The following is a 27771-nucleotide window of genomic DNA, read 5'->3' as shown; positions in this document are numbered from 1 at the left end:
TAACGTTAATCCTCAAATATTCCAAAGACGCTAGAACTTATTATGAATGTATTCGAGTTTTGAATCTCCCTGTAATGAATCATGTGTTATTCTTTTTGTTTTATTTGTTTTTTTTTATTAACTGCGTCAAGTAAAGAAAATCGTTATTATCCCTCCGTTTGCTACTTCGCTATAGTCACAACTGCAACTGATAAAACACATTAATTTGATATAGGTACATCCTCGCAATTCGTATCGAAATCGTTTGACGTTAAATGTCTAATGTCTATACTGCAACCGAATAGGACGTAGGACGTACCTACTGTTTGTTACTGAATTGATTGACAATTTGGAGAAAACCATTGAATATTGACGCTTAGATATTATAGACGTTAAGGTACGTTTTAGAATTCTATATAATTTATTATGTACAATAACGCTATACCTATATTGTAGTCAAATTTAATCTTTAAACACGTCCTAGGATTTTATGCATGAGTTACCTACACAGATTACTTATTTTCTATGCACAACCTTAAATCTACGTAGTATACCTACCTACCTATAGTTGTATAATATATTGATACAAAATTACAAATTTAAAGATATGTATTGTATTTAAGTAAACCAAGTACCAATAGATTATTTTATTGACATAGGTAGTTGTATATTTTCCAATATTGTCTATGTTTGTCAAATAGTTTATTTGTTTATAATTTGTATTTTTTTTATACATAATTGCGCCATTTTGGGTTAATAGTACTTCCGATAAATGTATACACCCGAATAACAAACTTCAACTGCAAACAATTTCTTATCAACTCTAAATTGTGTTATGAATGAAAACAATTTTTAATACATTTGTAGAATTGAGATATGTTTATTATTACCGTATCTATATATCTAATTTTCTATTATGTCGATTATGAAAATATTCTCGCTACTAATACCATTAACAAATCCTATCCTTAAATAAATAAATCATTGAATGAAACTATGAAGACAATCATATTATTTCATATTTGTGCCAAAATCAAAAACTATACTTAGTACACCTAATATTTTTACATAGAATAGTTTAATCACATTTAATATATACATTTGTTTCATTTTACCATACATCAAAGCTTATGTATTTAATTTATATTTAATTCATGTAAGTGCATCTCATTCACTTTTTTGGTGTATAAACTTAAATTTTTTTTTATAAAACTGTTTATGGTTAGGAAATTTTAATTAAATATCAACCTACATAAAAAGAAATTTATCATACAAGACAGTTTATGTAGGTTGGTCATATCCAAATAAGCAAACCTGTTTAAGAACCTTCACTCTATCTGTTAAATCTTTACATTGAACTCTACAATGAATACTCAAGTTTTTATCAATTTACTTATATTAATCTTGTTAAAATTAGTTTTTACAGTATAATAACTTTTAAAACTATTTCAAAGACAATCACAGTTTTACTTATATTTTACTAAAATAGAATTTGGCATTATTATAATTTATATTTATTAAATATTTTTATCAGTTAGGTAGCCTATTCATATTGCTAATCAATAGTCATCATTATCATAAATTGTTATTTATTTATACTTAAATAAATTAAATTAATATTAATTTTGTAAGACATATTCCCCACAAAGGTTAGTAAGATTTCAATTAACCATTTAAATACAAATAAATATAAATATAAAATGCATACCTAATTTAAACTTTTTTTTATTTTCAGCACATTAATGAATCAAAAAATAAACTGTTGAATTTTAATTTCATACCGTTTTAATAACCTTTATGGAAACATGACCGCTGAGGAAGATACATCATATACAAAGTTGCCCATTGAGGAACGATGTGTACACAAAGTAAATATTCATTTTTTGTAATTATTTGTATATTCTTGAATACAATTAATTGTTTTCAATTTTTAAATATTACTTATTAAATTTCATTTCTTCATCGTCATCTAGTGGCGCTTAAAAAAATGCTAAGGTGGGAGGTTTGAACCTTCCTCCCCCCATGTGTGTGTATGTTACTGTCGTTGCCCATAATATTATTTAAGAGAAATTGTTTTTATATATTTACTATTACAATTATTTTAATATCATATTAATTTTATAATAATTTTAACAATACTTATTACATATTACATATTAAATATTAATTATTTTATTAAGTTGTGGAAAGCCAGAATAAGTGGTTATGAAGAAGCTATTAAAATATTTGGACAATTGGATGAAAAAGCTCCTGAATGGAATAAATTTACAGGAATAGTAAAGAAATTTGTTATTGACAGCAATGCGGTTGCACAGGAAAAAGGTCTTGAAGCCACATTAGTTTTTGTCGAAAATTCTGCTACTGCGGGACGGTTAGTTAACTATAATTTTATTTTCAGTACCTAGCATTGTATTTTATTATACAATTTTTTTAGTACTGTGGGTGAAGTCATGACTGGTTTGATAACAAAATGTTATGGTGCACCAAAAGCTAAAACTAAAGATGTTGCCATACAAATAACATTAATGTTTATTGAAATTGAAAAGCAAGATATAGTAATAGAAGAATTAGTTAAAGGAATGGACCATAAATTTCCTAAAATTGTTTCAACTTGCATTAAAGCTGCAACTCAAGCAATCAAGTAAGTATATACCTACTAATAAAATGTATCATTTTTTAAAAATCTATTATTAATCTGTTTATTTATTGTAGAGAATTTGGATCAAAAGTTTTGAATATTAAGCTACTACTGAAAAAATTACAATCAATACTTGAAGACAGAGATAAAAGTGTTCGAGATGAAGCAAAATTGTTGGCCATAGAAATCTATTCCTGGATTGGTCCTACACCTGTTAAAGCTAATTTGGCTAATCTAAAACCTCTTCAAGTATATATATATATCAAGGCTTAATCATACTATATTTGCTAAAATAAATATTTTAATTAGATTCAAGAATTAGAAGCAGAGTTTGAAAAAATAAGCAGTGATAAACCAAGAGCTTCTCGATTTCTGCGCTCTCAACAAGAACAAGCTGCTAAAATGGAAGAAGTTGCTGCTGCTAATGGAGGTAAGCTTTAAATTAATAATTTCGAGTAAAATAAATTAACAAAACATTTTAAATTTTAGATATGATATTGGAAGAAGGCACTGACACAGTTGACGATCCAGAAGAACATATTGATCCAGTTAATATACTTAGTCAACTTAGTAAAGACTTCTATGAAAAGCTTGAAGCAAAAAAATGGCAAGAACGTAAAGAAGCCATGGATACGCTTGAAGGAATATTGTCTAAATCTCCAAAATTAGAGAGTGGAGAATATGGAGATTTAGTTAGAGCCTTAAAGAAAGTAAGAAATCATATTATTAATTTAATAATAATAATTTAACTAGAATTAAATTTCCTAAAACTATTAGAAAATAAAATCTGAAAAATTGATTTTTGACTGAAATAAATAAAAATATCCTAATTTCTTTATTTACAAACGTTTAAAGCCGTAATACATTTAAAACAGTATTTTTTTCATCGGAAATTGGTAGAGGACTCATCGACAATGGTTTTTATCAGTAAACTACAATATGTATGATGATATTGGGTTGTACTATTAATTTATAAACATAGAATTAAAAGTACAAATATACGATTAATATATTGTTTTTATGTAAGTACTTATACTTATTTTTTGATTTTTTTTATAGATTATTACAAAAGATTCAAATGTTATAATAGTTGGCATTGCTGCCAAATGTATGGCTATGTTAGCTAATGGATTAAAAAAACGATTTGAAACTTATGCTTCTGCTTGCATACCTGCATTGTTGGAAAAATTTAAAGAAAAAAAACAAAATGTTGTATTGCCACTACGAGATGCTGTTGATGCAATTTATTTAAGCGTAATTTAGTTTTAATTATAGCTATAATTTGATAATAACTAAAATAAAATATATAATTTGGTAATAATTTATAATTATTTTAGATGACACTTGAATCTATTCATGAAGATATTTTGACGGCAATTGACAATAAAAATCCATCAGTAAAAGCTGAATCAGTTTCATTTTTAACTCGATGTTTTTCAAAATGCACACCAACAATTTTAAACAAAAAATATTTGAAAATATTTACTACGGCATTAATAAAAACATTGAATGAATCAGGTAATTATTTATAATAAATGTTACTTTTAATTATTCATATTATTTTAAATAATGTATGAATTCAATATAATATAAATATTTTTCAAACAAAAAATGAATCATACATATTAATACTATCTTTTTCTAAAGCCTATTACCATCTGAAATTGGTTGATGAGTTTATTTGTTTTTATGTGAACTATAGTACCCATTTTTTGCATTAACTTAATTTATTTTGAGAATACTATTGTATTTTTATTTTATTTATATAAATAATGATATGGTATCTAACTACCATCTAAGAATAAGATAAAAAAAATTACCTAATTTCTAACTAGATTTATTTAACTTTTTCATCGTCTCTTTAAAAATTGTGTGAGCCTAATATCGATAGAACTTCTAACTACAAACTTAATCACCCAATACTCAAAAAGTATATTTTTAATAATTCCTACATTTTCTAACCATTGATATAGATAAATAAAGACGACACTCTGGCATGTTTTTCAAAAACATTTGCGGGGTACAGTTTAGCCACTTATTAAACTTTTCTAAATCAATTTTAGTATCGGTTAAATGTTTATTTATCCATCTATATGTTTCTCAGAGATTAAATAATGACAATTTGTTTATGAACTATTTGTATTAATCTTAACTTTTTTTATGTAGATTAATAATAAAATGTTATTAACATAATTGTAAACAATGTGTACGTGGACCTACAAAATGTTCCTTTTGATTGGTTGTCAGAATCAATAACTTTAGCTAGTACAGAAACAGCACAAAATGCTTCTTGACCAGTTGGAATTATTTCACTAGTAGGCAAATCAAAACCATTGACACCAGTATCTCTTAATTCCAACGTAAATACATATTTAATATTTGCTTTACCTTTCATCCAATCCATTGATGTTCCTGTAAATATTGTTGGTATTAATTATTAAATAGGTAGTCCTTTAAAATAAATTGATTTAAACCTGATGCTCTATAAAATACTGCACTTGCTTGACCAACAGAATAGATGTTTGATGTTTTTTCTAATATTTCTAATGACATGGATGTAGCTATGTTCTGAAGTTTATCATAGTCTTCTTTTATATGATCTTTAGTGTATGCCCAAGGAAATAAAATAGCTTGCCCGTATGAGTGTAATGATATAAATCCCTGTCCAGGGGTTTCTATTAGTACTTACTTTTCTTTAAATTAATATATTTTTATATGGTATCCTTTCATATAATGTATATAATTTTGTCAATATATTTATCATAATATTACAGTATTATGATAATATTTTACTATATTTACAAAACAAATTACATAGTATTTTCTTGTTGTGAATTGTTTATCTACCTGAATAATTTAATTTTAATTCAGCATTAAATTAATATTAGTTTCCAAAAATCCTCTTATTTCAAAAAACATAAATGTATATTAAATAATAAAATAGCACTGCATTTGTTCATACATTTTAAACGCCCATACAAAATGACCCATTACTTTTTTAATTTTAAACAAAATATTTAGGTATGCTAAATTACTATAAAATATTAAAATAACATGGAAAAATAATAAAACATTACAAATCTAAAAAAACTAAATTATAGTTAGTGTTATTGTTTCAATTCATGAACATACATTAGACGACAAATTGTATCTATATTAACTATAATACTTGAAGTTCTCAAGTTTTAGTGTGAACTGACCTTTATTTTAGTTAAATTTTTTGTGATAAACCGAATGATTGCTTTTACTTCTAATTCTGAATTTGGAGCTGGTCCTTGGTAAGCTTCTGAGCAATAGTTTTTATCAGAGTTTGTATTGTACCAATCATAATTCCAGTTACGATTCAAATCTATTCCTATACAATTGCCTGGTGTTTCAACACGATTTTTTCTCCATTGCCTATCGGTTTCATATGAATATGTATACCTAAATGGCAAACCATTTTTGGTGGGAATGACTAAATGGTATTATTTGAATTTATTAATGTACTACCCATCTGGATTTACAATTGGCATTAAGACAAAATGAATATTTCTCATATATATTGGTAAAGTCTTTCTTTTATGTATAAGTTCATTAGATATATACACCATTGAAGAAATAGTTATCCATTCTCGTGCATGAATCCCTGTAAAAATATTTTGACGGTCTTTTAATATTTGTTTAAGCAGTATAGTAAAGACAAATATACCTCCATCAATCCAGATAATATCATTGTTTGCTTGATTATTATCTGGTTTTATATGTATTACTTTTAGAGGAGTTCCATTTTTAGTATGTCCAATAGTTGACACTTCAACAAATTTTTTTTTATTAAAATTATCAATAAATTTGTAAACGTCATTTGTATGATAAAATTTCTTAAATTTGTATGGAATGTTCTGAAATATAGAATACTTAACACTATATTTGATGATTGTGGGGGTTGGTGGTTTGTTTTTTCATTCATTTTTTCCCAACTACCAGAAGTAAAAGTTTTCTATACATTTCATTTCCTCTGGTCCAATTTAAATTTTTAGAAAAAATATGGACTTTATGACTATGAAATTAATTTTCTTTTTTTCCCTTATTTAAAATTTAATATTTTTCAGGTTCAAGTGTACCCAAGTGTAAAAAAAAAATATACAAAGAAAAGAATACAATTGTTTTCAAATTAAAATTGTATACGATACTGCTTGCATCCTTCTACTTTTAGTACAATACTATTACTTTACTAATTACTTGTCCTGTGAAGTTTATTGATTCATACTTCATTTTTTTATTTGTCATGTTGGATAATAAATCATTATAATTATTATACTTTTTTATTACATCTCTTCTAATCTTATTTTTGTAATTTTTAAAAACATAAAATGCATTTTTAGAATTTTGATGATTTGTTAAGTTTATGTTTTGTGCTAAACAACATAGCTTAATTAAGTAAAGTATACCATTTAATAAAAATAAACAATTCTTCATATTAGTTTATTTTTTAACATTATATTTGATTATATCTATAACAACATAATGTACAGACTAATTGTTATCTTTAATGATTATTTTAAATGATGTAAGTTATATCAGGTGATTCAATTTTAATGTTTTGGCCAAATATTTATATTTGTGAACATAAATTAAATCAACTAAATTGTTTTAATTTATTCATTAACTTTTTATTTTTAATTTACAGATCCAACTGTTCGAGACAATTCTGCTGAAGCTCTTGGTACTGCATGGAAGGTTGTATCAGAAAAAAATATTCTTCCATTTTTGACCACTGTAGATGCAATAAAACTGGCTAAAGTAAGTAGAACTGTCAGAATATATTATAATTTTTAATGATTTAAAATTTTTCTTTTCCAGATTAAAGAAGCATCAGAAAAAGCTGTAATAACTGCAAAACCAACAAATATTATAAGAGAATCAAAATCTGCTGCTGCCTCATCTAATATGGGAGAGAAAAAAGCAACAGTTACAATTAACAAAAACACTGTTATTAGAAGAACTCGTACAGCTGTCAATATTCCTAGTAAAACTGTTGCTAACAGTAAGACCAAAAAACCTATGAGTGCTCCTGGTATATTTATGGAATTCAATATTCAGAAAATTGAAATTTGCTTAATATTATTTTAATACCTTCAGGTGGACGTAAACCTGCACAATCGAAAGCTCTTCCTCCAATTGAAACTGAAAATGAAATTGGTGATGAAGAATTAGAAGAACTGGCTTTGACATTTTGTTCTCCTGAAATTTTAAATGGTATGGTTGATGCCAATTGGAAAACTCGTTTGTCCAATGTTCAAGAATTTTCCCAAGTTAGTGCTAATTATTTAAAAAAAAAATTGTTTACTTTATAGTTTGTTTATTTAATTTAAGATAATTGATCAAATGGAATCATTGTCAGTTAGCAGCCAAGTATTAATAAAACTGCTGAATAAGAAACCCGGTATCAAAGATAATAATGTACAAATACAAAAATTGAGACTTGAGTGTTTGAAAAAAGTCATTGAAAAGTTTCCTATAACTAGGTACTAATATTATTTGATTTATATTTCTTTCACTTTTTTCACTATTAAATATTTTTAGTACTGGCATGAATTCATGTATTCAAGATGTTTCTTCTCTGTTGGGTGATAATAAAAATGGTACTCTAGCGAGTCAAGTATTGACTACACTTGCTGAATCTACTAGACTAGATCTGGTTTGTAATGCAGTATTAGAATATGCATTTACTGTACAGAAGAATCCAAAAGTTCAGATTGATGCCTTGAATTGGCTTTCAGGTGCCATCTTGGAGTTTGGATTTATGTAAGTATATTTTTGTTTTAAGTATAAAATAAACTTTGGTTTAATAAAGTATATCATAGTAAAAAATTAACCCAACAGTACATATTATCAAGATAGCCATGTTTTGTCTTAAATAAAATAAACTATTTTGGTGATATTCAATTTAATTATATACTTATATGTTTATGTATAGATTTGTTTATTTAAATTATTATCTTAAATTTCATGCTATCAGGTCTGAATTGGAGTAAGTTATCTTATTTATTTATTTATTTGAATCAGTGCATTTATGACCAACACATTTTACAATTTTACTTTTATTATTCTATTAGTTTGTAATTTTTTAATGTTTTTTACTTTTAATTTTATACCTACCACCAGTATGTAGAATTATGAAAGCTCGTTTACTTTAATCCTGGATTAAAACATTACACTGTTTTTTTAATTTCTGTATTAAATAAATAATTGTTTGTAATACTTAAGAGAAATCTATAGATACTGAAACTTCTATAATAAAAAAAGAGATTATTTCTATATATAATGAAAATAATGTCAATAGTTCATGAATAAATTCTTGTCGGTTGTTTAATTTTATCATAAAATAAAAAAACTTTTTAATACTTTAAAAATTTGATGTAATTTTATCCTTTTTATTTTAGTATTGAACCGAAATCTGTGATGCAAAATGTCAAAAAAGCTGTGAGTGCTTCTAACCCTCAAGTTCGTTTGGCTGTTATTTCTCTTCTGGGTGTTATGTATCTATATATGGGACCCCAGTTAAGTTTGTTCTTTGAAAATGAAAAACCAACCTTAGTGCAACAAATAAATGCAGAATTTGAAAAGGTAAGATTAATTATTATTCATAAAGTATTCTGTAAGAATTAAAAATACAAATAACCCTTTTTTGTCTATTAGCATCAAGGGGAAGCTCCTCCTAAACCTACACGTGGAAAAAATATGAATGGATCCACTGAATCATTAGAAGCTGCAAGTGATGATGAAAAACCAGCATATGAAGTCAACATACGAGACATTGTACCGAGAGTTGATATATCTCCTCAAATAACTGATGCTTTGATTAATGAACTTTCAGATAAAGATTGGAAAGTAAGAAGTATAAATATTACTACTATAATATAATATACATTTTATATTTTATATTTACATATATTTAGGTTCGTTCTGATGCTTTAACCAAATTGCAAAATATCGTTAATGAAGCCAAATTTATAACCAGTGAACTGGGAGAAGCTAGAAAAGCTTTACAAGACAGGTATACAATAGTTAACTATTATTTATAAATATTTAAAATTTATATTTTCTATTAATTGTTTTGTTGGTATTTATTACTTAGAATAAGTGATTCAAATGCTCGCCTTGGTTCGAATGCAATCAATTTAGTAGAATTGATTTCAAAAGCCATGGGATCTTCTTTTAAAAACTACATCAAAGGTTACTTACCTGGTGTCTTAAATGCACTGGGTGACCCAAAGGTACTTTATTATTAATATTTTTTACATGTTAAAAATGTTTAAAGTAATTATTAAATATTAATAATGATTATATAAACTATTTTAGACGTTTAAATGTCAAAGTGCTCGCCAATGTATGAATACATGGGCAGATGTATGTGGTTATCGTGAATTTTTTGGTGGTGATATACTTTTGGACGCATTAAAAAATAATTCAGTAACATTAAGATCAGAGTTATGGACTTGGCTTGCAGAAAAGTTGCCACTCAGTATGATTTTAATTATTAATTTAGTTGAATAAGTTTTAATTTATTTTTTTTTTTTTTTAGTCCCTTCTAAGTCAATTCCTGCTGATGAGTTAAAATGCTTACTTCTGGTTCTTTACACAAGCCTTGAAGATAGAAATGCTAGTGTTCGTAGTGCTTCTGAAAAAGCTGTACTTGGATTTATGATGCACTTAGGTTATGCTTCTATGTATGGAGCATGTGAAAAATTAAAGGTATAATTTTACTATTTAAAAATGTTAAAATATATTTCAATTTTTTAATAGATTATTTGATTTGTAGCCAATGTCTGTCAAGTTTTGCAGAGAGAAGTTGGACAAAGAAAGACCAAATTTACCCGTTGTACCAATTGAAAAACCTAAGGTTGTAAAATCTGGTATTCCTGCTGGCTCTTCGGTTAAATCAGGAGGATCAAAAATACCTCCTCCTAAAGCAGCTACTAAAGCTAACAAAGTTTGTTATACTACATTTTAAATTTACTTTTACGTATCAGTTAACTAACTATTGAATTACTTCTTTTTATTAAGGAAAATGTAATTCCCCGAGTAAGTACAGCTACAGGGAAAAAAAAAGAAGAAGTTGATAATGGCCCATTATTCCAACGAAATAATTTAAAGCATCAACGTGATATTGATGAACACAAATTAAAGGTACAATTATTTATGTCATTTATTTATATATAATGTATATTAAATGTATTTGTTAGAGCAATAAGTTCTACGAGTTAACTTCATTTAAAGTCAATGTTTTTAAAACATTGAAGTTTGATAAAATTCCAATTTTAATTTTTTATTACAGTTCTAAAATTATTATTATTTTCACTGGGTTTTGGAAAGTGTTTAACTATAGAGCTTTTGCTGTTAAACCAGGCTTGTTAAAATAACAATTTTTTTAATTTATTATAATTATTTCATATTTAATTGTATACTTAATCCATTATTAGTGATATATAATCAAAATGTTGGTACTGTTTAGTCATTAAAATGGAATTTCACAACTCCTCGAGAAGAATTTGTTGAACAACTTCGAGAACAAATGTTAACTGCTGGTATTAACAAGGTTTTGATTACAAACATGTTTCATTCAGATTTCAGATATCATCTCAAAGCCATTGAGATTCTTTCAGAAGTATTATGAAAATAACTATTTATCTGATACACTTATTCTTAAGCATACTAATTTTTTCTTAATTTTAAATTAGGATTTGAATACAGCTGATGATGGCAATGTAGCATTAATTAGTAATCTTGATCTAATATTGAAATGGATGACATTAAGATTTTTTGATACTAATCCGTCAGTACTTTTAAAAGGTCTTGACTATTTACAACATATATTTGACATACTAATGACCCAAAAATACACTCTCCATGATACTGAAGCATCAAGTTTCGTGCCATATTTAGTAACAAAAGTGGGTAAAAATATAAATAAATATTATTTATATTTTATATTAATAAAATTTTAATTTTAATGATGAATTTTTCATTTTATTTACACTTAAGTTGGGTGACCCAAAAGATACAGTGAGAAGCAATGTTCGTGCCATTTTAAAACAAATTGCATTCATATTCCCAAATACAAAAATGTTTCAGTACATTATGGATGGTGTTAAATCAAAGAACTCAAGGCAGCGTTCCGGTAATATTTATTAATCAGCTTTGTGATGTAAATGTGTACATTAGTAAAAAATATTATAATATTTTTTGTACTTACAGAGTGTTTAGAGCATTTGGCGACGATGATAGAAGATTATGGTACATCAATTTGCCAACCTAGTGTTGCAGCGGCTTGTAAAGAAATCGCAAAAAGTATTGGAGATAGAGATAATTCTGTCCGAACAGCTGCACTAAATTGCTTTGTTGCTGCATTCTTTTTGCACGGAGAAGCACTTTTCAAATTTGTGGGCAATGTAAGAATACACTTACTGTTTTCAATATTATGATAAGTTATAAATATTCAATATGTACATAGTAATTTGCTTATTGAATAAATCGCCGATCTTCGTTCAAAAATAATTTTATTTATGGATACAAGTTCAATAGTTTATTTATTATGACAAATTAAGTTTTAGATTAGAATTATTGTAAGAATAAAAATGTATTATAAGTTATTTTTACACAACTAAACTTCTCATCTAACACAGTTCAAGGATTTTTGTGTATTTGATTTTTTATAATGCATTTTTACTATTTGTGTAGATATCTGAAAAAGATATGGGTCTTCTGAGAGAACGACTAAAAAGAGCATCTAAGAATCGAGCTGTGCCAGTGGCTACAGTTCAGCCAACAATCAAAATGGTTGTACCTCCTGTTCAACAAGTACCTAACACCGAGGACATTGTTGATGATGAATATAACTCCGATGAAGAAGAACACAATGCTACATTTAACGTTTCACAAGAATCTAATCATATATCTAGTCCTCAAAGATATTCAAGTGATTCACCTTCTAGATCTGCAAGCACTCTATCATATAGAACAGGAGGAAGCATTCCTACTGCCATGGAACATTCGTCAGCATTAAGGATGGGATTCAGGTGATAAAACTTTTGCAATTATAAACTGTAGATGCATGATCTCATTAGGTTTCATTACAGAACCACCCCAAACCAATTAGTAAGCCTTACTCTCCTCAGACGAGATTAATTTATGGTCCAACTAAAAAAAAATGTTGATACTATGATATTGGTAGTAGACTATAAGATACATTAGTTTATTCACAGTTACTCAAAATATGTTATATTTTGTAATGTTCTCCTTTTTTTACATTTTCTCATATTTTTTTTATGTTGATTTAAATATCATAGTTATTACGTACTTATTACACCTTGATGTATTCAATTTGAGTTCAATGATATTAAATTGTGTGTACAAAAAATAATTCTAAGCAAAGACCTGCTAGACAAAGACGTGTTAGCCTAAATATATTACAATAAATATTATGTGATATTATTGCTACTAAAGTCATTTATTTTACTGTAAGTATTTCCAGTAGGTTGAATTAATTTTAAATTTAAAAATATCATTGTTTGTATTAAACAAAAATATATTTTAAAAGTTTCAAGTACCTACATGATTAATAATTTTGAATTGCAAATTAACTAAAATCATTATTTGCAAAAACTTAAATGTCTAATTTTGTCCATATTATCTCTTCATATTATATATTTTTTAGTTTTTTAGGTAATTGTATGAATTATTTATTTTGCGATTTTTACCATTTTCATTAAATTTCCAAGTTTATATGCAGCAAAAATAAATATTAATTGTATTTAAGGAAATATCCAAAAATTAATTTTTAATTTTCAATGTCTATAAATAGCTCAAAAACAGTCAAAGAATATTCTTTATTGATGTTAATGCAACCACCTTAAATACATTTGAAATTCTCCCTTTGGGATAGCCCTGCTTATAAATAGTAAATAATATGTTCGTACTGGCCTACAGCAGTGAGATAGATATAATAGTTAGAAACTCCATGTAGTCCACATTTACAGAAGTACCCATATATTGTATGGTATAATATATTTTATTTTATTAGTTAATTATTACTTTTGTTTTTATTAGACGACCTGTTAGTGAAGTCTATGATGAACCTCAAGTGACACGTTATGCCCTTGATGAAAAGTTTATTAAAGAATTAGAAGCAGAAGATATTTCAAAACCAGAATTAAAATTAAAATCATATAACTGGAATACAGATCATGATGAAGTGAAATTCAAAAAAAGAATTCAAGATCATACTCAGTATGTAACTTTTCGTTTATTAAATTCAGTGTTTGTAACGTTCACTAAAAAGATGAATTTGTCCATTAACATAACCTTTTCTCATTTTTAGATCTTTACCTGATAATATGTCGTCATCAAAACCATGTGTAAATGTGAGTCCATACAGTACTGCAACTATTACAAAAAGTCCTAAAACACCACCAGCGCCCATTCCAGATCCTATTCAGCAGTTAATAAATCAAGTTACATCACAAAATATTGAGATTTCAAAAACTGCTCTAACAAGTCTTGACAAAATGCTTTTGAGACCTGATGTAAGAATTAACATCATATTATTTATATTTATCATATATTTATTTTTTCCAAAAAATTTAATACCTATTATTAATATTTTCTGTGTTATTTGTTTCAGATGAGATCCAAGTTTTTAGAAGGGGGAAAAGTATTATCACTATTTTATGCAATCATTAAACAGTTTGATGTCTTATCTGAATCTCATGACATTGATGTCACTGTTGGATATAAAAATATATTTAATTTATGTTTGAATGTAAGTATTGCTTATTTTAAGTTATTATTTGACTCTAAAATAAATGAAATGCTAATGAATAAGCTCCAGGTAATTAGATTAGTTAAATGCTCCTTCATATCATGTGAGAATACTCAATGGGTCTCAAGTTTAATTTTCCACCCAGCAGTTCTTGGTTCATTTTCCACTTGAATGGTGTATCCATTATCTTCAATTTATTGATGAATATATAATTTTAGTTGTACAAATATCAAGAATTTACTTTAATACTGAATGAACAAATTGTGCGTGACTTACTCTCAAAACTGTTGTATCTATTAAGTATGAAGGGACCGGAAAATAGTACAGACACTCAGCTTTTTGGACGATGTGTGAACAGTCTCATTATGAATGTTCTGGAACGGTCTGCTCATACACCAGTCACATGGTAAGAATTTGCTCTACGATAATGTTTATATCATACTTTAACAAACATAATAATTTCCCAGTGCTCTTTTGGCAATGCTCTATGACACGGTTAAGTCTCCCCAGAATTCGTCTACTCATTATAAAGAATTAGTAATGAAATGTATATGGAAAATAGTAAAAGATTTTCAAGAGTGGGGAGATGAACTATGCTACGAGCGGGTACTTGCGCATATACACAGATTTTTAAAGGTAATTTCAGCTATATAAATTGTATTATTTTTAATTTCACATATTTTAATGTGTCGCAATTTGAATGTATTAATTAGGAGTTTGATTCCAAACATTGGAAAAAACAACCATCAGACACTCCATTAAGAACGTGCAAAACTGTTCTTCATACTATGGTAAAAATACGCAGTGATAAAGTATTGGAAAGTTTAGATAGTCCAGAATTCCCAAAAGATTCAGAAATGGTTGTTTACATACACAAACTTTTAAGGGTAATGAATATTGATAATTATTAATTATTTAACATTTACTTTGATCATCATTCATCACATAGTTTATAACATTTATTAAATCCCAATTTATTAATATATGCATAGCATTTGAATAGCGAACCTAGACCCGAAAGTAGTAAACGAAAACATCGAACACCGTACGACGAACTGTCCGAAATATTCCAACTAATAGGTCAACACGAAAACACTGACGAGGTTAGTTATTGAAATACTTTATCATGACATGTAGTATGTCAAAAATAAAGTATTAATATAAATAGTATACGCTGTGTGACAAAATAACTATATTTTTATAGGGCATACAACAGTTGCATAGATTCAAAATTAAGCATCCAAATATAGACATAGAACCACATATTTCTAAGACTACCAAATATTTTCAAGATTATATTCACCGTAAACTATCAGCAATTGAAGACAACTTAAAAAGCTGTTTAGTTGAACCAAATGGTAAATTTATTGACATTTTTTTTTTTCTAGTAAAATTAACTTTATATTCATATTTTATGAATCTTTCTGTTTTTATTGTTCAGGAAATAATGACAGTTTAAAGCCAATTACTTCTTTGCCCATACGAAAACCAGAGTCTGCCTCTGCAAGTGAAGCAGACGGTTTCATGAAACGGTTGCAAATATTGAAAATGAAAGCGTCCAGAGAAGAAACATTCGGTGCATCTAATGGAGAATGTAATGGAAATAATCGACTGGATGAGGACTCGCAGGACGAAGATCTACCAATGCTCAACACAAGTCGTTCTCCTCGCAAATAAAATTTAATTCCATTTACATAGTATTATTTTCTAACAAGTGCTCTGATATAGGTCAAATCGGTATGCCCAAATCCTTTCACTACTCCTACCAAGACTGAAAACCCATAATGTGTAATGCGATCTGTTTCTTTGTTTTTTTTTTATATTTGCTTTAATCTTATAAAAGAAAACTTCAACATTTGTGTATGAGCCTATTTTTTTGTGAACGAAGAAGCTAGTTGTGTTGCAAACAGATTAATAAAAAAAATAATGTGTAATTTATTATAATTTTTTAATATTATATTTTAGTGGATTTTAACATAAAGATTTTATTTTTTAATAATATATAGGTACTTAACACATGAAATAATATTTACATTTTAGTATCTTAGACAAATATTAATTTTAATTTTTAATATTATAATTATAATTATTATTATTATTAATCTTATTTTTGATTAAAATTAATTCCAATGATCAAACATTTTTGTTTTTCATGATGTATTCCACTTCAGCTACAAAATTTGGGAAACTTACATCAGTTACTGTTTTAATTATTGCATTTTCCATGTGCACTCTCTCTGACAACAATTTCTGAATGTCTGTCACTTTAACGTCATTTTTCTTCAATGTTTTAATGAAATCCAATATAGATGGTTCATCATTAAAGCTCAGAACCCACTTGCCGTGATGACAGGAATCAAATGATAAAATTCCTAAATGAAGAGTCGATTGCAAAACATATGTTTCAGGCGTGAGGTAAATGAATTCGTTTACATCATCTGCCAAGATGTTTAGTGAGTGATTCAGAAAATCTACTCTCATTGGTATGGAGGTAATGTATTTAATGTTTGAACTTAATTTTGAAAAACAATTAATGATCCAAGATCTGTTTTGTTTCATTTGGTCAGACTGCAAAAAAAAAGCAAAACATTTTCCTGATTTATAAGTTCTGTTATAAACAATCCCACCCAAATACTGTTTGTAGTAAACTATTATAAACACAAAATAAAAATTGTATTTACAAATAATTTATTTTAGTAAAAAATTAGTTTATTGCATTTTAAAAATATGATTTGTTCAGTACCTAATCAAAATGCTGATCAATAGATCTTATACTTAGTTGAAGGTCTATCGTCTATGCATGTTAATTGTACACTTGCACTCCCAACACTAAACACTGAACAGTGAACACTATAGATGGCTATATCCTATATGTATTTGAATATCCCTACTGTCATCAATCGTCATTGACAATAAACGATAATGATAATTGATTACTATTTTTTTGGTAAAATAACTTGTATTGTAATAATATATTCATATAGTAAAATTATAAGATAATTTGGCATAATTCTAGTTTAGAAATCCATCGATTTTTTTAGGTTTTTCTTCTCCAAAAAAATGTGTTTTTGGGTGTTACATGATAATGTGAAAACAAGGTCAGACGGATTTCGTTTTGAAATTATAGATAACAAACTTACAAAAGTAGATTTTTTTCAGAATGCAAGTTTTTAAAAAAATATACTTAGAATTTTTTTGTAACGAAGTGTGTGGGTTTTACCTTCAATGCATTTGATGAGCTCAAAATTTACGCATCATACTTACTTTTGAAGTTTTTGCACATTAACAATGAAAAATACCATTTTAAAAACTAATCCAAAATTCCTTTGAAAACTAGTTGAAAATCATTTTTTTTTACTATGTACAATTCTAAATGAAAAAGTTTTTAGTGAAGTCAGAATTAGTTTATGTGACTAAGTTTCAAAGTTAGAGATGTTTGGCGATGTCAACAGCCCTATACTAATACCAAAAAAAAGTTAAGTTTGATTTTTACCAGTCGTTTCAAAAAAAAACACTTTTTAAATCTCACTTGTCTGTTTATCAAATTGTGACATTTGCATATTTGTGGACCAAAAGTGTCCCTCGAATTTATCCTTAAACAAATTGTTATTGCTTGGAAATCATATTATGTTGATGGGCGTCCTTCCACCGAGTTGTATTTGGCGGGACGATACTTCGACACCAGAAATCGGTAAGTATAGAAGATTAGTTACTCAATTTAGTTTAAACAGTCATATAGGTATAGTAGTAGGTACCTATCTCAGCACAAAATGTTTTAATTTTGTTTAATCATTAAATATTAACATTTATAAAGACCCTTATTTACCACGCTCAAAAGTTTTGTTTTAATTTTCACGTATTAACATTCTTATTCTACTTGAGGTGGTTTTGCATACAAAGTCGAGGGATAATTTAGATTTGCGGACAGTAGCGCCGAATTCCAAAAAACACGTATATTCACTGCCCATACCACGCGCATTGTATTCAAAAGTTAAAAATTAAAATGTTCACACTGTGAGACAATCTTAAGTGCATTATTCTTAAAAAAACTTCGTATGTAGGTGGTACTGGGAAAACCATTGAAATTGATGAATCAAAATTCGGGTGGTTAAAATAACACAGGGGACACACGTCGAAGGCCAGTGGGTATTTGGTGGAGTTCAGCGTGAAATGGGTCATTGTTTCCCTACACCGGCGGAGAAACGTGACAAGGAAACATTGTTGACGGCCATAAAGGATTGGATTTTGCAGGGAAGACTAATTATTGTTGGAAAGTAAGTTCGTGCTTTAATTGATTTAACTCAACAAGTTATACATATAAATTGCTTCAATCAAAACATTAAGAGTTAAGACTGTTTAAAAGATAAGGGATACAGTCATTTGTCAGTAAACCTTTCGGTAAAATTTAAAAATCCGGAAACTGGAGCACATACTTACAACATTGAAGGAATGTGGAGTTATGGCAAAGCCTCAATGACCCAGTATTTTCGAAAAAAAAATTTTACGCTGGTTATTTGGCAAAAAAATTCAGTTCCTTAAGGTTTTCCGTTCAGCGTCTCTAAACCGGTTGAACTTTTTAAACTGGGGGCACAAGTGTATAATCCAAAAGGAATAATTTTTGAAAAAGAAACGTCATTTATAAATAAATAATGCAGAATCGGATTCAGGCACAGAGGAAGATGGTTTTTTTACATTTTTTATCATAACGACATTTCTAGCCTATGTAGGTTATTTACATCTTCATACATTGGTATATAAAAACGTTAGACAATTTTAATTTCATAATATTAATAATTATTAATATAACAGTAGTAAGATTGATAAGACATTAAATATATTGTATAAAGTCACGGTCTTGGAAAATATATATATTCTAAGAACGTGTATTACGTGAAAATGTGTAAATATGATAATATGATATCATAATATTTATAGATTATAATATAAAATTTATAAATATAATTAGGCGTACCTACGTACAATTTAATAATACTGTAGTGTAATAAGATCGTGCGGACGACCACGTCTTTATTTTCATTTTTTTTTAATTAACTAAAATTGTACTTTTCTATTTAAGTAGTTATATGATTATTTTATATTGGTCTAATTATATTATGTTATATTTATTTATATTTTATCTAACTGTCAATTAAAAATGGGTTGGTGTTTTCTGATATTAATGATGCATTGGTGCTATTTCGGAAAAAATGTACCTACCAATTTACCTGTATTAGATTTTTCAGAACGTCATAAATTAGGCAAAATTTAATATCTCTAGCTTTGAAACTAAGTCACATAAACTAATTGTGACTTCACAAAAAACTTTTTCATTTAGAACTGTGTATAGTAAAAAAAATGATTTTCTACTAGTTTTCAAAGGAATTTTGGAATAATTTTGAAAATAGTATTTTTCGTTGTTAATGTATAAAAACTTCAAAAGTAAGTGTGTTAGGTAAATTTTGATCTCACCAATGCATTGGGTGTAAAAAACCACAAATTTGGTTAAAAAACATTTTGAAAAAAAATTAATTCTAAGCCTTTTTTTAAAAAAAAATTTGCATTTCGAAAAAATTCTACTTTTGTAAGTTTCGATTGTTGTCAACCGTTTCGATTGTTGTCGATAATAAACTATTTCTAGGAGAAAAACATTTAACCAAACTATAGCTCACGGTAGCACAGTATTTTATTTAACAAGGATTACAAATAGAAACAACTTAAGATTTAAAGGAATAAAAAACACGTTCAAATACTTCAAAAATAAAAGTATTTCAAAAGGTATTTAATACAGAAAAAATTATTTGAATACTTTTATTCAAATACTTTACAATACTGTCTATTAGTACAAAAAAATGTATTTGTGATACTCTTACCATTCTTTACAATTGTTAGACACAAATGTTGACGGGATTTGTGTAAGCTTATAGTTGTAACTTGTAATTGTTTTACTGTTTAGTGTTTAGTCTTTACTAGCAGAGATCAAAACGAAACACGTTTAGTATTTACGAATGCTATAAATACAAAATGTTTTTGTATTAAGAAAAAATATTTAGATATTTCATGGAACAAAATATAAAGTATTTATTTTTATTTCTTATGTTATATACTTTATGTACAAAAATGTACACTTTTCACAGAAATATTACCAACTTTAATTTTTTTTAGTTTTCAGATTGTATATTGTAATATTGTATTTTATATGATAAAATTGAATAACAATCAATAGAGGCAATATATGAAACGACAAAATATGTCCTGTGTTTGTAGTTGATGCATCAGTCTTCATCAACAATCGGTGTGCACTGAAACAAAATATTGGAGTAATTAAGATAAATCTTTTTATCTAAATATCACAAGTAAATAGGGCAATAACTATGTTTATATAGCATTCATTTTTAAAATTAGTAATTTGTGTGATACTTTTAATTAGGTAGTATTTTCAAATTAAAAAACAATAAATGTGAAATGTGAAATGTGAGATGGTCTACTCACAAAATATTCTAAATAACAAGTATGGCTGTCCACTTGCACCATGAATTGACAGCACAAAAGTCCTTCCTCATTAGTCCGTATCAATGTTTTTTGAGATATGTTCATGCATTTTAAAAAGGGTTTAATCTGTTTATATTTATATTTGACAGTAATTGATGTGTTGCAAACAAACTGCTCCATTATTTCACTTTTGGATGGTATCTCAACCTTAAAAAAAAACAAACATTCAATTGTAGGTATACAATAATCAATATTACTCGATATTTTGGTACATTTGACTTACACTACATTTTCCTGCAATTCCAGAAGTTAAGATTTTAAAAAACTGTGGCTCTTCAGAAAATGTAAATTCTACGTAATCAGATGTACTATCTATATCACTGAGAATGTCCTTAAAATCTGAGGACCTTAATATAATTTTACTCGTAGTCGATTCTGCTGGTATACTGAAGTCTAAGATATCGAACACTTCCATTGTCCTCAACGAGCAGTCGGTAATGATTCCACCTTCTTCTAACCTAAGATTAAAATACAGATTCATAATTGTCAATTTATTTTATATTATTATAGACAATTACAATAATTTTACTGGAGAACCATATTCTTTGTATGTCAACTTTAAAGCAGTTGTGGAACTAGGATTAGTTGAACACCCATCAAAGATTGTGAGACATTCGATCAGAGTATTGAGATCAACACGAAAGGCAACGGTATCATCATTAAGCTGATATTCCTAAAAAAAAATTAATTTTTATATAATTTGCTTCTTAACATAGGAAAATACAATAATTATAACATACTTGAAATATTTCACTGCCTATAAAAGTATTTGCTTGTACACATTTGGAATCTTCTACCACAATTTTTAAACCATGTTCAGTTGCAAAACACACACCAACCTGAAAACAGCATAATTCTATAGTTACATTTCTTGTTGTTATTTAACATTACAAAGTAGTTTTTAATATACATTATGTGTTCACACCTTTCAGGACTTCTATTCACTCTCCTAGTCATTCCCTGGCCTTTTGCTGCATTGATGCTGACATTTATTTGATTACTCTCCTCCTTTGGGACTTAATTGACCAATTGACACCTCTCCCACTGACCTTTCTCATTATACGTCCTAAGACTATCATGCAAAAATCAATCCCTTTTTAGTTTTTTCCTCTCACCCGTTGCTCCTCTATGGTTAGAACTTAGAAGTCTAGACACATCCTTACATTAAATGATCTGCCAATTTGATACAATTGTAATTTTGTGGCCCCAAACTAATTAATACTACAAGTATTCAAAGTTGATTTGATGTATTCTATTATTTGTGTTTGTTAATTAAATAAACGAGTTTAGTGGAGAGATAGTTATTGATTGTGGAAGTATAAAATTTAAAAGCAATAGATTAGAAAAAAGACTGAAGAGTTTGATTAATATTACAATATATTAATTTAGAGAACAACTTACGTCTTTAAAATTAACTGCCTTCAACAAAGAAGAAATGTGTTTGACATTGTCAGCTTTAGCAACTAAAAGATATTTCTCTTCAAATGAATCATTACCATCAACCTCCATATTAACGAATATTCTATATTATATTGGAATCACATATTTATATTTGAATAATAATACAATTTTAGTTAAGTACAAAGAAAACGAGTAGAACAGTATTGTTTTTAACTAAGATAATTATTAATTTTTAAACCAGTAGTTAATTGTAATGAAACTGGCGTCAAAAATCAAATTTAAAGTTAGTCATACATTGGAGGGCTTAAATCATATTATCAATATTTTCATAATATTATATGATATTATGAAAAATATTCAAATTCAAAAATCCATCTTATCTCTTATCTATATTTGTGGTCGTGATAATATTTTATCATTTTTAAATTTTTATCTACTGTTATCAGTGATTTCAGTGTGACCAAGCTTATTTTTGTATCGTTGACGTGAGTGTAAAATGTGGTAATCAACATTCTAGGTTAATGTACAAAGATTTTTGTAAACAATTTGTCTCTTTAGCAAATAATCCTTCGTTCTGTCTCGTCTGACTCGGGTAAGTTAAAGTTTTTATCCAACTCAATCCTTTTGCTAAAACTTCATTATAACTTATTTATTGCTGAGAAGTGTTTAGGGTAATACAATAAATACCTATATACTCTTGAACTTTTTCGATTTATTCGTAATAACTAACATATTTTATTCGAAGTTAAATTAGTACTCGCGGTCGTTTCCGTTCGCTTATGTACTTATTTATCGATTTATTTATTAAGGATTTAATACCGAGTCTTGTCGAAACATCTTCCAACCAAATTGAGTTGATCGATGGTCGATGAGATAGGTACCAAATTTGTATTAATGTTATCAATTTGTTCTATTGCAGTCTTGCAGACGAAATCATAAGATGGCTAAGTTAACTAGGGAACGAAAACGTAAATCGGCGATCAATGAGGTGGTTACTCGTGTGTATACCATTAACATGCACAAGAGGCTTTTGAACATTGGCTTCAAGAAGCGAGCCCCTCGTGCGATCAAAGAAATCCGCAAATTCGCCACCCAACAAATGGGCACACAAGATGTGCGCATCGACACTAGGTTGAACAAGTTCGTCTGGTCCAAAGGAATCAGGTGTGTAAAATATTTTCATTTGTTAGTTAGTTTGTATTATATTATTAATTATTGTTCTTTTCTTATTTAAATATCAGTCCCAACTGCTTTAATAAGTTGTATAGTATGAATTTTTTTTGTGTTTGATATTATTTATTATGTTATCATAGTCAGCGGGGTAATATAAATATGTATCTTATTCAAACAGGTAAATTTTTTGGTGGATTTGGATAATATAAAAGCTAAAATGTCACACAAATACTGTATTATTCAGATTTTTCTTACAAACTTTACTGTCTGTTTAATTTAAAAATTGGAATTATATGTAGCAACTAGGTCTGTAGGTAATGCTGCTATAAACAAATTAAATTTGATGTTTTGAAAGATAATTTTTATTTGATTTCAGTTATAACCACAAAAGTCTATTTTTTTTTAAATTAACATCAATAGAGTACCCGTGAATAATATAGAACCCCTGTGACTACATTTATTAATTCATTAAAGTTTTGACAAATATGTAACCTGATGAAATTTTATTTGCGATTCAGGGGGTTAAGTTTGTTGTCTGTTTTCAAAAAAATAACTGATGTTTGAAGGTGTCTATTAATAAGGTTTACTGTGTTTTTTGGTTATAAAAATATAAATAAGTAAAATTATCAAATTAAGGTTATCTCAAAATGGTTCTAATTTTTCTATAAATGTGAATTCAAAATTATATGTTCTTCAAATGCATAATTAAAAGTAAATACCTAATTTCTTGTTTAATTCTACCCCCTTTGTATATTATCTTTTTAAAAAAGAGCATTTGTTCATGAACATTTTAAATCAGTTAAATATATTTATATTATATTATTATCTTAATACATTCATATTTTTGTTTCTACATAAATAAATTAGCTAAATTAGTTAAATTACATAGTTAATAATTCCTAATTATTTTCTATAATCTTTGTGTATTTAAATTTGTAGGAGTGTACCATTCCGCATTCGTGTACAATTAGCAAGGAGACGAAATGACGATGAAGATTCACCACACAAGTTATACACTTTGGTTACCTGGGTGAATGTACCTACATTCAAAAAATTGGGTACGGAAAATGTTGACGGAACCGAAGAATAAACTTGTAAACACTTTGTCTTTGATAATAAATAAGTATAAAATGATAAATTGTTAATATTTTACCGTGTATTTTATTAATTTTTCATTAATTCATAAGTTTCCTATGTTTTAAAAATCAATTTTGAAGATCCTTCATTAGTTTTTAACAAATTTTATTTAGATAACCAGTGATTAATGATAAAAATCTTATTAATCCTGCTATTAATATACATGTATAATCCTCTATTAGCCAAACAAAAAATTGCTCTGCCTCATTGGTATTTCAGTATGATGAAATATACATAATCTAAAGATTAGATTCAGAGATATACTCCCACATGTTGAACAATATTTATACAAGCAGAAAATTTAAATGTTTCATAAGGAAAATGGTGCTTCACTGAAGTATGAGGCACGAGCTTTGAAAAAGATGCATAAAATGTTCAAGAAAATCGCCTGCTAAATAATTTTCAGTAGGGGTGCTCATTTGAGAAAGTAGATGTATTTTAAAATTCTAAAAAACAAAGTCATAATATTTGAATTAAAGTATTATTAAAAGAAAAAAATGGGTGTGAGCATGTTTAAAAAATTACTTTGTATATATCTATGATTTTAACGTAAATGTGCTTAGGCATACTATAGCACTATACAGTGAAATCCGCTTATTGTGGGCAAACAGAGCTGGTCCCAATACAAACTTATATTAACAATGTTAATTCGGTTTTTATGGGCAAACTGGGCTGGTCCCAACGTGCCCACATTAAGCGAAATCCACTGTACTACTATGGTATACAGTATAATAATAATAAATAACTGTTATAGACTAGAAATTAAAAACTTTTAAAAGTATCACTGTGTCAGGTACGGTTATTACTCCTATGGCCTATGAGTAAAATTGTATAAAAACTTAAATGTATATAATAAGTATAACTTAAGTTTTTAATCTTAATAATAGAATATATTATCTTAGCCCGTGTTTTGGTGTCTGGTGTACTAAATAGTCAATACACTGAACTGAATACAAAATTTAATGAAACTTAACGCTGAAGTTAATATTTATATAATTATATAAGCTATTAATCAGTATTCCATAGTTTAATTGATAAGAGATAAAACACTTGTTAAAATATTATGTCTATCACATGGCTAAATGGTCTATCAATTGTTTTATACATTTTTTTACTTAATATTTGTATATTTTATTGCATTGCATATTGGTATTTACTATTTAGTAAACGCCAAGGTGGATATATCCACCTTGGTAAACTCTTAACAGTAAACAGATTAGTAGATTACTGTACACGTATTTTACAGTATAATTACAGGTTAAATAACATTGTTTAATCTGTGGTATAAATTATGATTTGATTACTAATACGAAAACACTATCATACCTACATTAAATATATATTAGGCAGGGTAGTAGGTACTAAATCTAGCTTTTAACATTTAGTGTTGATGCTGTTGATGTTAAACCATTGTATTTAAGATTATTTCTGGTATCCGATTGTAATGTCTGAACCAGTGATTGTTGTACATGGTGGAGCAGGAAATATACCAGATAACCGGGATCAACCAAAGTTTGATGGAATTATAACTGCCATCAGAAAAGCTCATGAAACCTATAAAAAAACATCATCTATTACGGATGCTTGTCAAGCCGCTGTTGAGTATATGGAAGATGAACCGGCATTCAATGCAGGCCGTGGATCAGTATTAAATCTAAAGGGAGAAATTGAAATGGAAGCTCTTATTATGGAAGGAAAAGACATGAAGGCTGGTAAGAAATATTCAGTACCTATAAAATATATAATATGATAAATGTAAAATTTATTTTTGTTTGATTATAGGAAGTGTTACTGGTGTAAGAAACATCGCACATCCAATAGCCTTGGCCAGAAAAGTTATGGAGAATACACCTCATGTATTTTTGATGGGTGCAAGTGCTAATGAGTTTGCCCAAAAATTGGGATTTTAAACTGTCAGCGATGATTATCTGATAACAAGTGATGCAAAAATAGGCTTGGACAATTTTTTGAAATCGGGTAGTGAACCCATCACAACTGAAATTGGACAGTAATAATATATTAATATATGTCTATAAATAAAAATTGTCTGTTTAACATAATATAATATATATTATGTTTTGTAGTGGAGGTGTTGGCACTGTTGGTGCTATTGGTATGGATGGAAACAGCGGGCATATGGTGTCGTGTACTTCAACAGGAGGAATCACCGGCAAAATGGCAGGTAGGGTTGGTGATACACCTGTTCCTGGTGCTGGTGGTTACTGTGATAATACTGTAGGCACCATTTCAACCACTGGCCACGGTGATAGTATAATGCGCTATTGTTTGGCTCAAAGAATAATGCAAAACTTGGAAAATGGTACAAATTATTACTATCTAAAAATTATATTTATTTCTAATATATTTTATATTATTTAGGCGAAGCGCCAGACATTGCAGCTCAGAAAGCATGTGACGGCATGTCAGCCCGTGTGGGTGGTAGCGCTGGAGCTATTGTTATTTCCAAAAATAGGGATGTTGGCATTGGTTTTTCTTCTCCTAAGATGGCATGGGCCTTCTTGAAAAATGGAATCATTTATTATGGAATTAAAAAAGGCCAACAGTTTACAGTTAACCTGTAAAACAAAACCAATGAGATTACAGAACCAAATATTTAATAAATTTTATTTGAATAGGTTTAATTTGTTTTTTAAATAGTGTAAATGTACTAATATTTCTGAATGCTTATTAATTTATTATAACCATAAATAATATTAATCAAAATATTGTCGTTGTTTTACCATGAAGTAAATTACTACACAATTATAATACTTTTAACAATCATTAATATTATTGGCAACCATAACCTAACCATTTACAAAATTGGTTACTACTTATTAGTTTTTGCATGTAATATCAATGTATTTAATAAATGTGGTTAGGTTAGATAAGAGTACTAGACAAATGGACAGTGGCAATAAAATGTCAAAAAAAGAACACATTTTTGAATAGTTTTTCAACATTACAGATTTACAGTAAATATTAATAAGTTTTAATAGATTCATTGTGTTAAAAGGGTAAACAGAAACCAGAAGATTTTGCTTGTCAAAACAAGAATTGGGATTTCAAATAAAATAATTAAAAATATTCA

At 27.6% G+C, this 27771-nt stretch overlaps 6 protein-coding genes across 8 annotated transcripts; 3 read left to right on the top strand and 3 right to left on the bottom strand.

Annotated features, from left to right (window-relative positions):
* Nucleotides 1-140: 140 nt before the first annotated feature.
* LOC111037345 (protein mini spindles) lies at nucleotides 141-16358 on the top strand. 2 transcript variants are annotated; one of them, XM_022319869.1, is made up of 37 exons: nucleotides 141-376; nucleotides 1715-1847; nucleotides 2160-2350; nucleotides 2414-2620; nucleotides 2692-2866; nucleotides 2927-3047; nucleotides 3107-3327; nucleotides 3677-3871; nucleotides 3955-4135; nucleotides 7287-7399; nucleotides 7460-7673; nucleotides 7739-7911; nucleotides 7973-8124; nucleotides 8183-8404; nucleotides 8619-8630; nucleotides 9043-9226; nucleotides 9299-9490; nucleotides 9559-9656; nucleotides 9738-9876; nucleotides 9962-10124; nucleotides 10185-10354; nucleotides 10422-10592; nucleotides 10667-10789; nucleotides 11115-11267; nucleotides 11341-11553; nucleotides 11645-11780; nucleotides 11858-12051; nucleotides 12341-12678; nucleotides 13709-13888; nucleotides 13980-14184; nucleotides 14283-14420; nucleotides 14639-14826; nucleotides 14888-15056; nucleotides 15134-15307; nucleotides 15413-15523; nucleotides 15625-15778; nucleotides 15862-16358. In XM_022319869.1, the coding sequence occupies exons 2-37, from the start codon at nucleotides 1785-1787 to the stop codon at nucleotides 16095-16097; spliced, it is 6069 nt and encodes a 2022-aa protein (XP_022175561.1). In that variant the 5' UTR covers nucleotides 141-376; nucleotides 1715-1784; the 3' UTR covers nucleotides 16098-16358. The 2 variants fall into 2 exon arrangements, with proteins under 2 accessions (XP_022175561.1, XP_022175562.1); XM_022319870.1 differs by lacking the exon at nucleotides 8619-8630 and having other exon boundaries at nucleotides 142-376.
* On the bottom strand, nucleotides 4201-6298 carry LOC111037346 (carboxypeptidase B-like). Its single transcript, XM_022319871.1, has 4 exons — nucleotides 6110-6298; nucleotides 5818-6043; nucleotides 5092-5278; nucleotides 4201-5029 (listed from the first exon to the last, which is right to left on the bottom strand). Exons 1-4 carry the CDS (start codon nucleotides 6208-6210, stop codon nucleotides 4785-4787), a joined length of 759 nt encoding a protein of 252 aa, XP_022175563.1. The 5' UTR covers nucleotides 6211-6298; the 3' UTR covers nucleotides 4201-4784.
* Nucleotides 16359-16512: 154 nt separating the features above from the next.
* Nucleotides 16513-20403, bottom strand: LOC111037355. The gene is made up of 2 exons (XM_022319884.1): nucleotides 20291-20403; nucleotides 16513-16988 (listed from the first exon to the last, which is right to left on the bottom strand). The coding sequence occupies exons 1-2, from the start codon at nucleotides 20291-20293 to the stop codon at nucleotides 16554-16556; spliced, it is 438 nt and encodes a 145-aa protein (XP_022175576.1). The 5' UTR covers nucleotides 20294-20403; the 3' UTR covers nucleotides 16513-16553.
* A 70-nt stretch (nucleotides 20404-20473) lies between these two features.
* LOC111037354 (cell cycle checkpoint protein RAD1-like) lies at nucleotides 20474-22722 on the bottom strand. The gene is made up of 6 exons (XM_022319883.1): nucleotides 22371-22722; nucleotides 21710-21808; nucleotides 21488-21642; nucleotides 21193-21427; nucleotides 20910-21116; nucleotides 20474-20719 (listed from the first exon to the last, which is right to left on the bottom strand). The coding sequence occupies exons 1-6, from the start codon at nucleotides 22476-22478 to the stop codon at nucleotides 20693-20695; spliced, it is 831 nt and encodes a 276-aa protein (XP_022175575.1). The 5' UTR covers nucleotides 22479-22722; the 3' UTR covers nucleotides 20474-20692.
* A 108-nt stretch (nucleotides 22723-22830) lies between these two features.
* On the top strand, nucleotides 22831-24688 carry LOC111037356 (60S ribosomal protein L31). 2 transcript variants are annotated; one of them, XM_022319885.1, is made up of 3 exons: nucleotides 22831-22962; nucleotides 23290-23534; nucleotides 24483-24688. In XM_022319885.1, exons 2-3 carry the CDS (start codon nucleotides 23311-23313, stop codon nucleotides 24631-24633), a joined length of 375 nt encoding a protein of 124 aa, XP_022175577.1. In that variant the 5' UTR covers nucleotides 22831-22962; nucleotides 23290-23310; the 3' UTR covers nucleotides 24634-24688. The 2 variants fall into 2 exon arrangements, with proteins under 2 accessions (XP_022175577.1, XP_022175578.1); XM_022319886.1 differs by having other exon boundaries at nucleotides 22914-23041; nucleotides 24483-24681.
* Nucleotides 24689-25737: 1049 nt separating this feature from the next.
* On the top strand, nucleotides 25738-27771 carry LOC111037353 (isoaspartyl peptidase/L-asparaginase). Its single transcript, XM_022319882.1, is given in 4 exon segments — nucleotides 25738-26392; nucleotides 26463-26688; nucleotides 26765-27000; nucleotides 27060-27771. Coding segments are annotated over 4 exon segments (933 nt in total). The 5' UTR covers nucleotides 25738-26124; the 3' UTR covers nucleotides 27263-27771.

Source organism: Myzus persicae, unplaced genomic scaffold (assembly GCF_001856785.1).
Source record: "Myzus persicae strain clone G006 unplaced genomic scaffold, MPER_G0061.0, whole genome shotgun sequence".
Classification (NCBI taxonomy): domain Eukaryota; kingdom Metazoa; phylum Arthropoda; class Insecta; order Hemiptera; family Aphididae; genus Myzus; species Myzus persicae.
The sequence above is the reverse complement of the archived record's forward strand: the minus strand, read 5'-3'. Positions and strand labels throughout refer to the sequence as shown.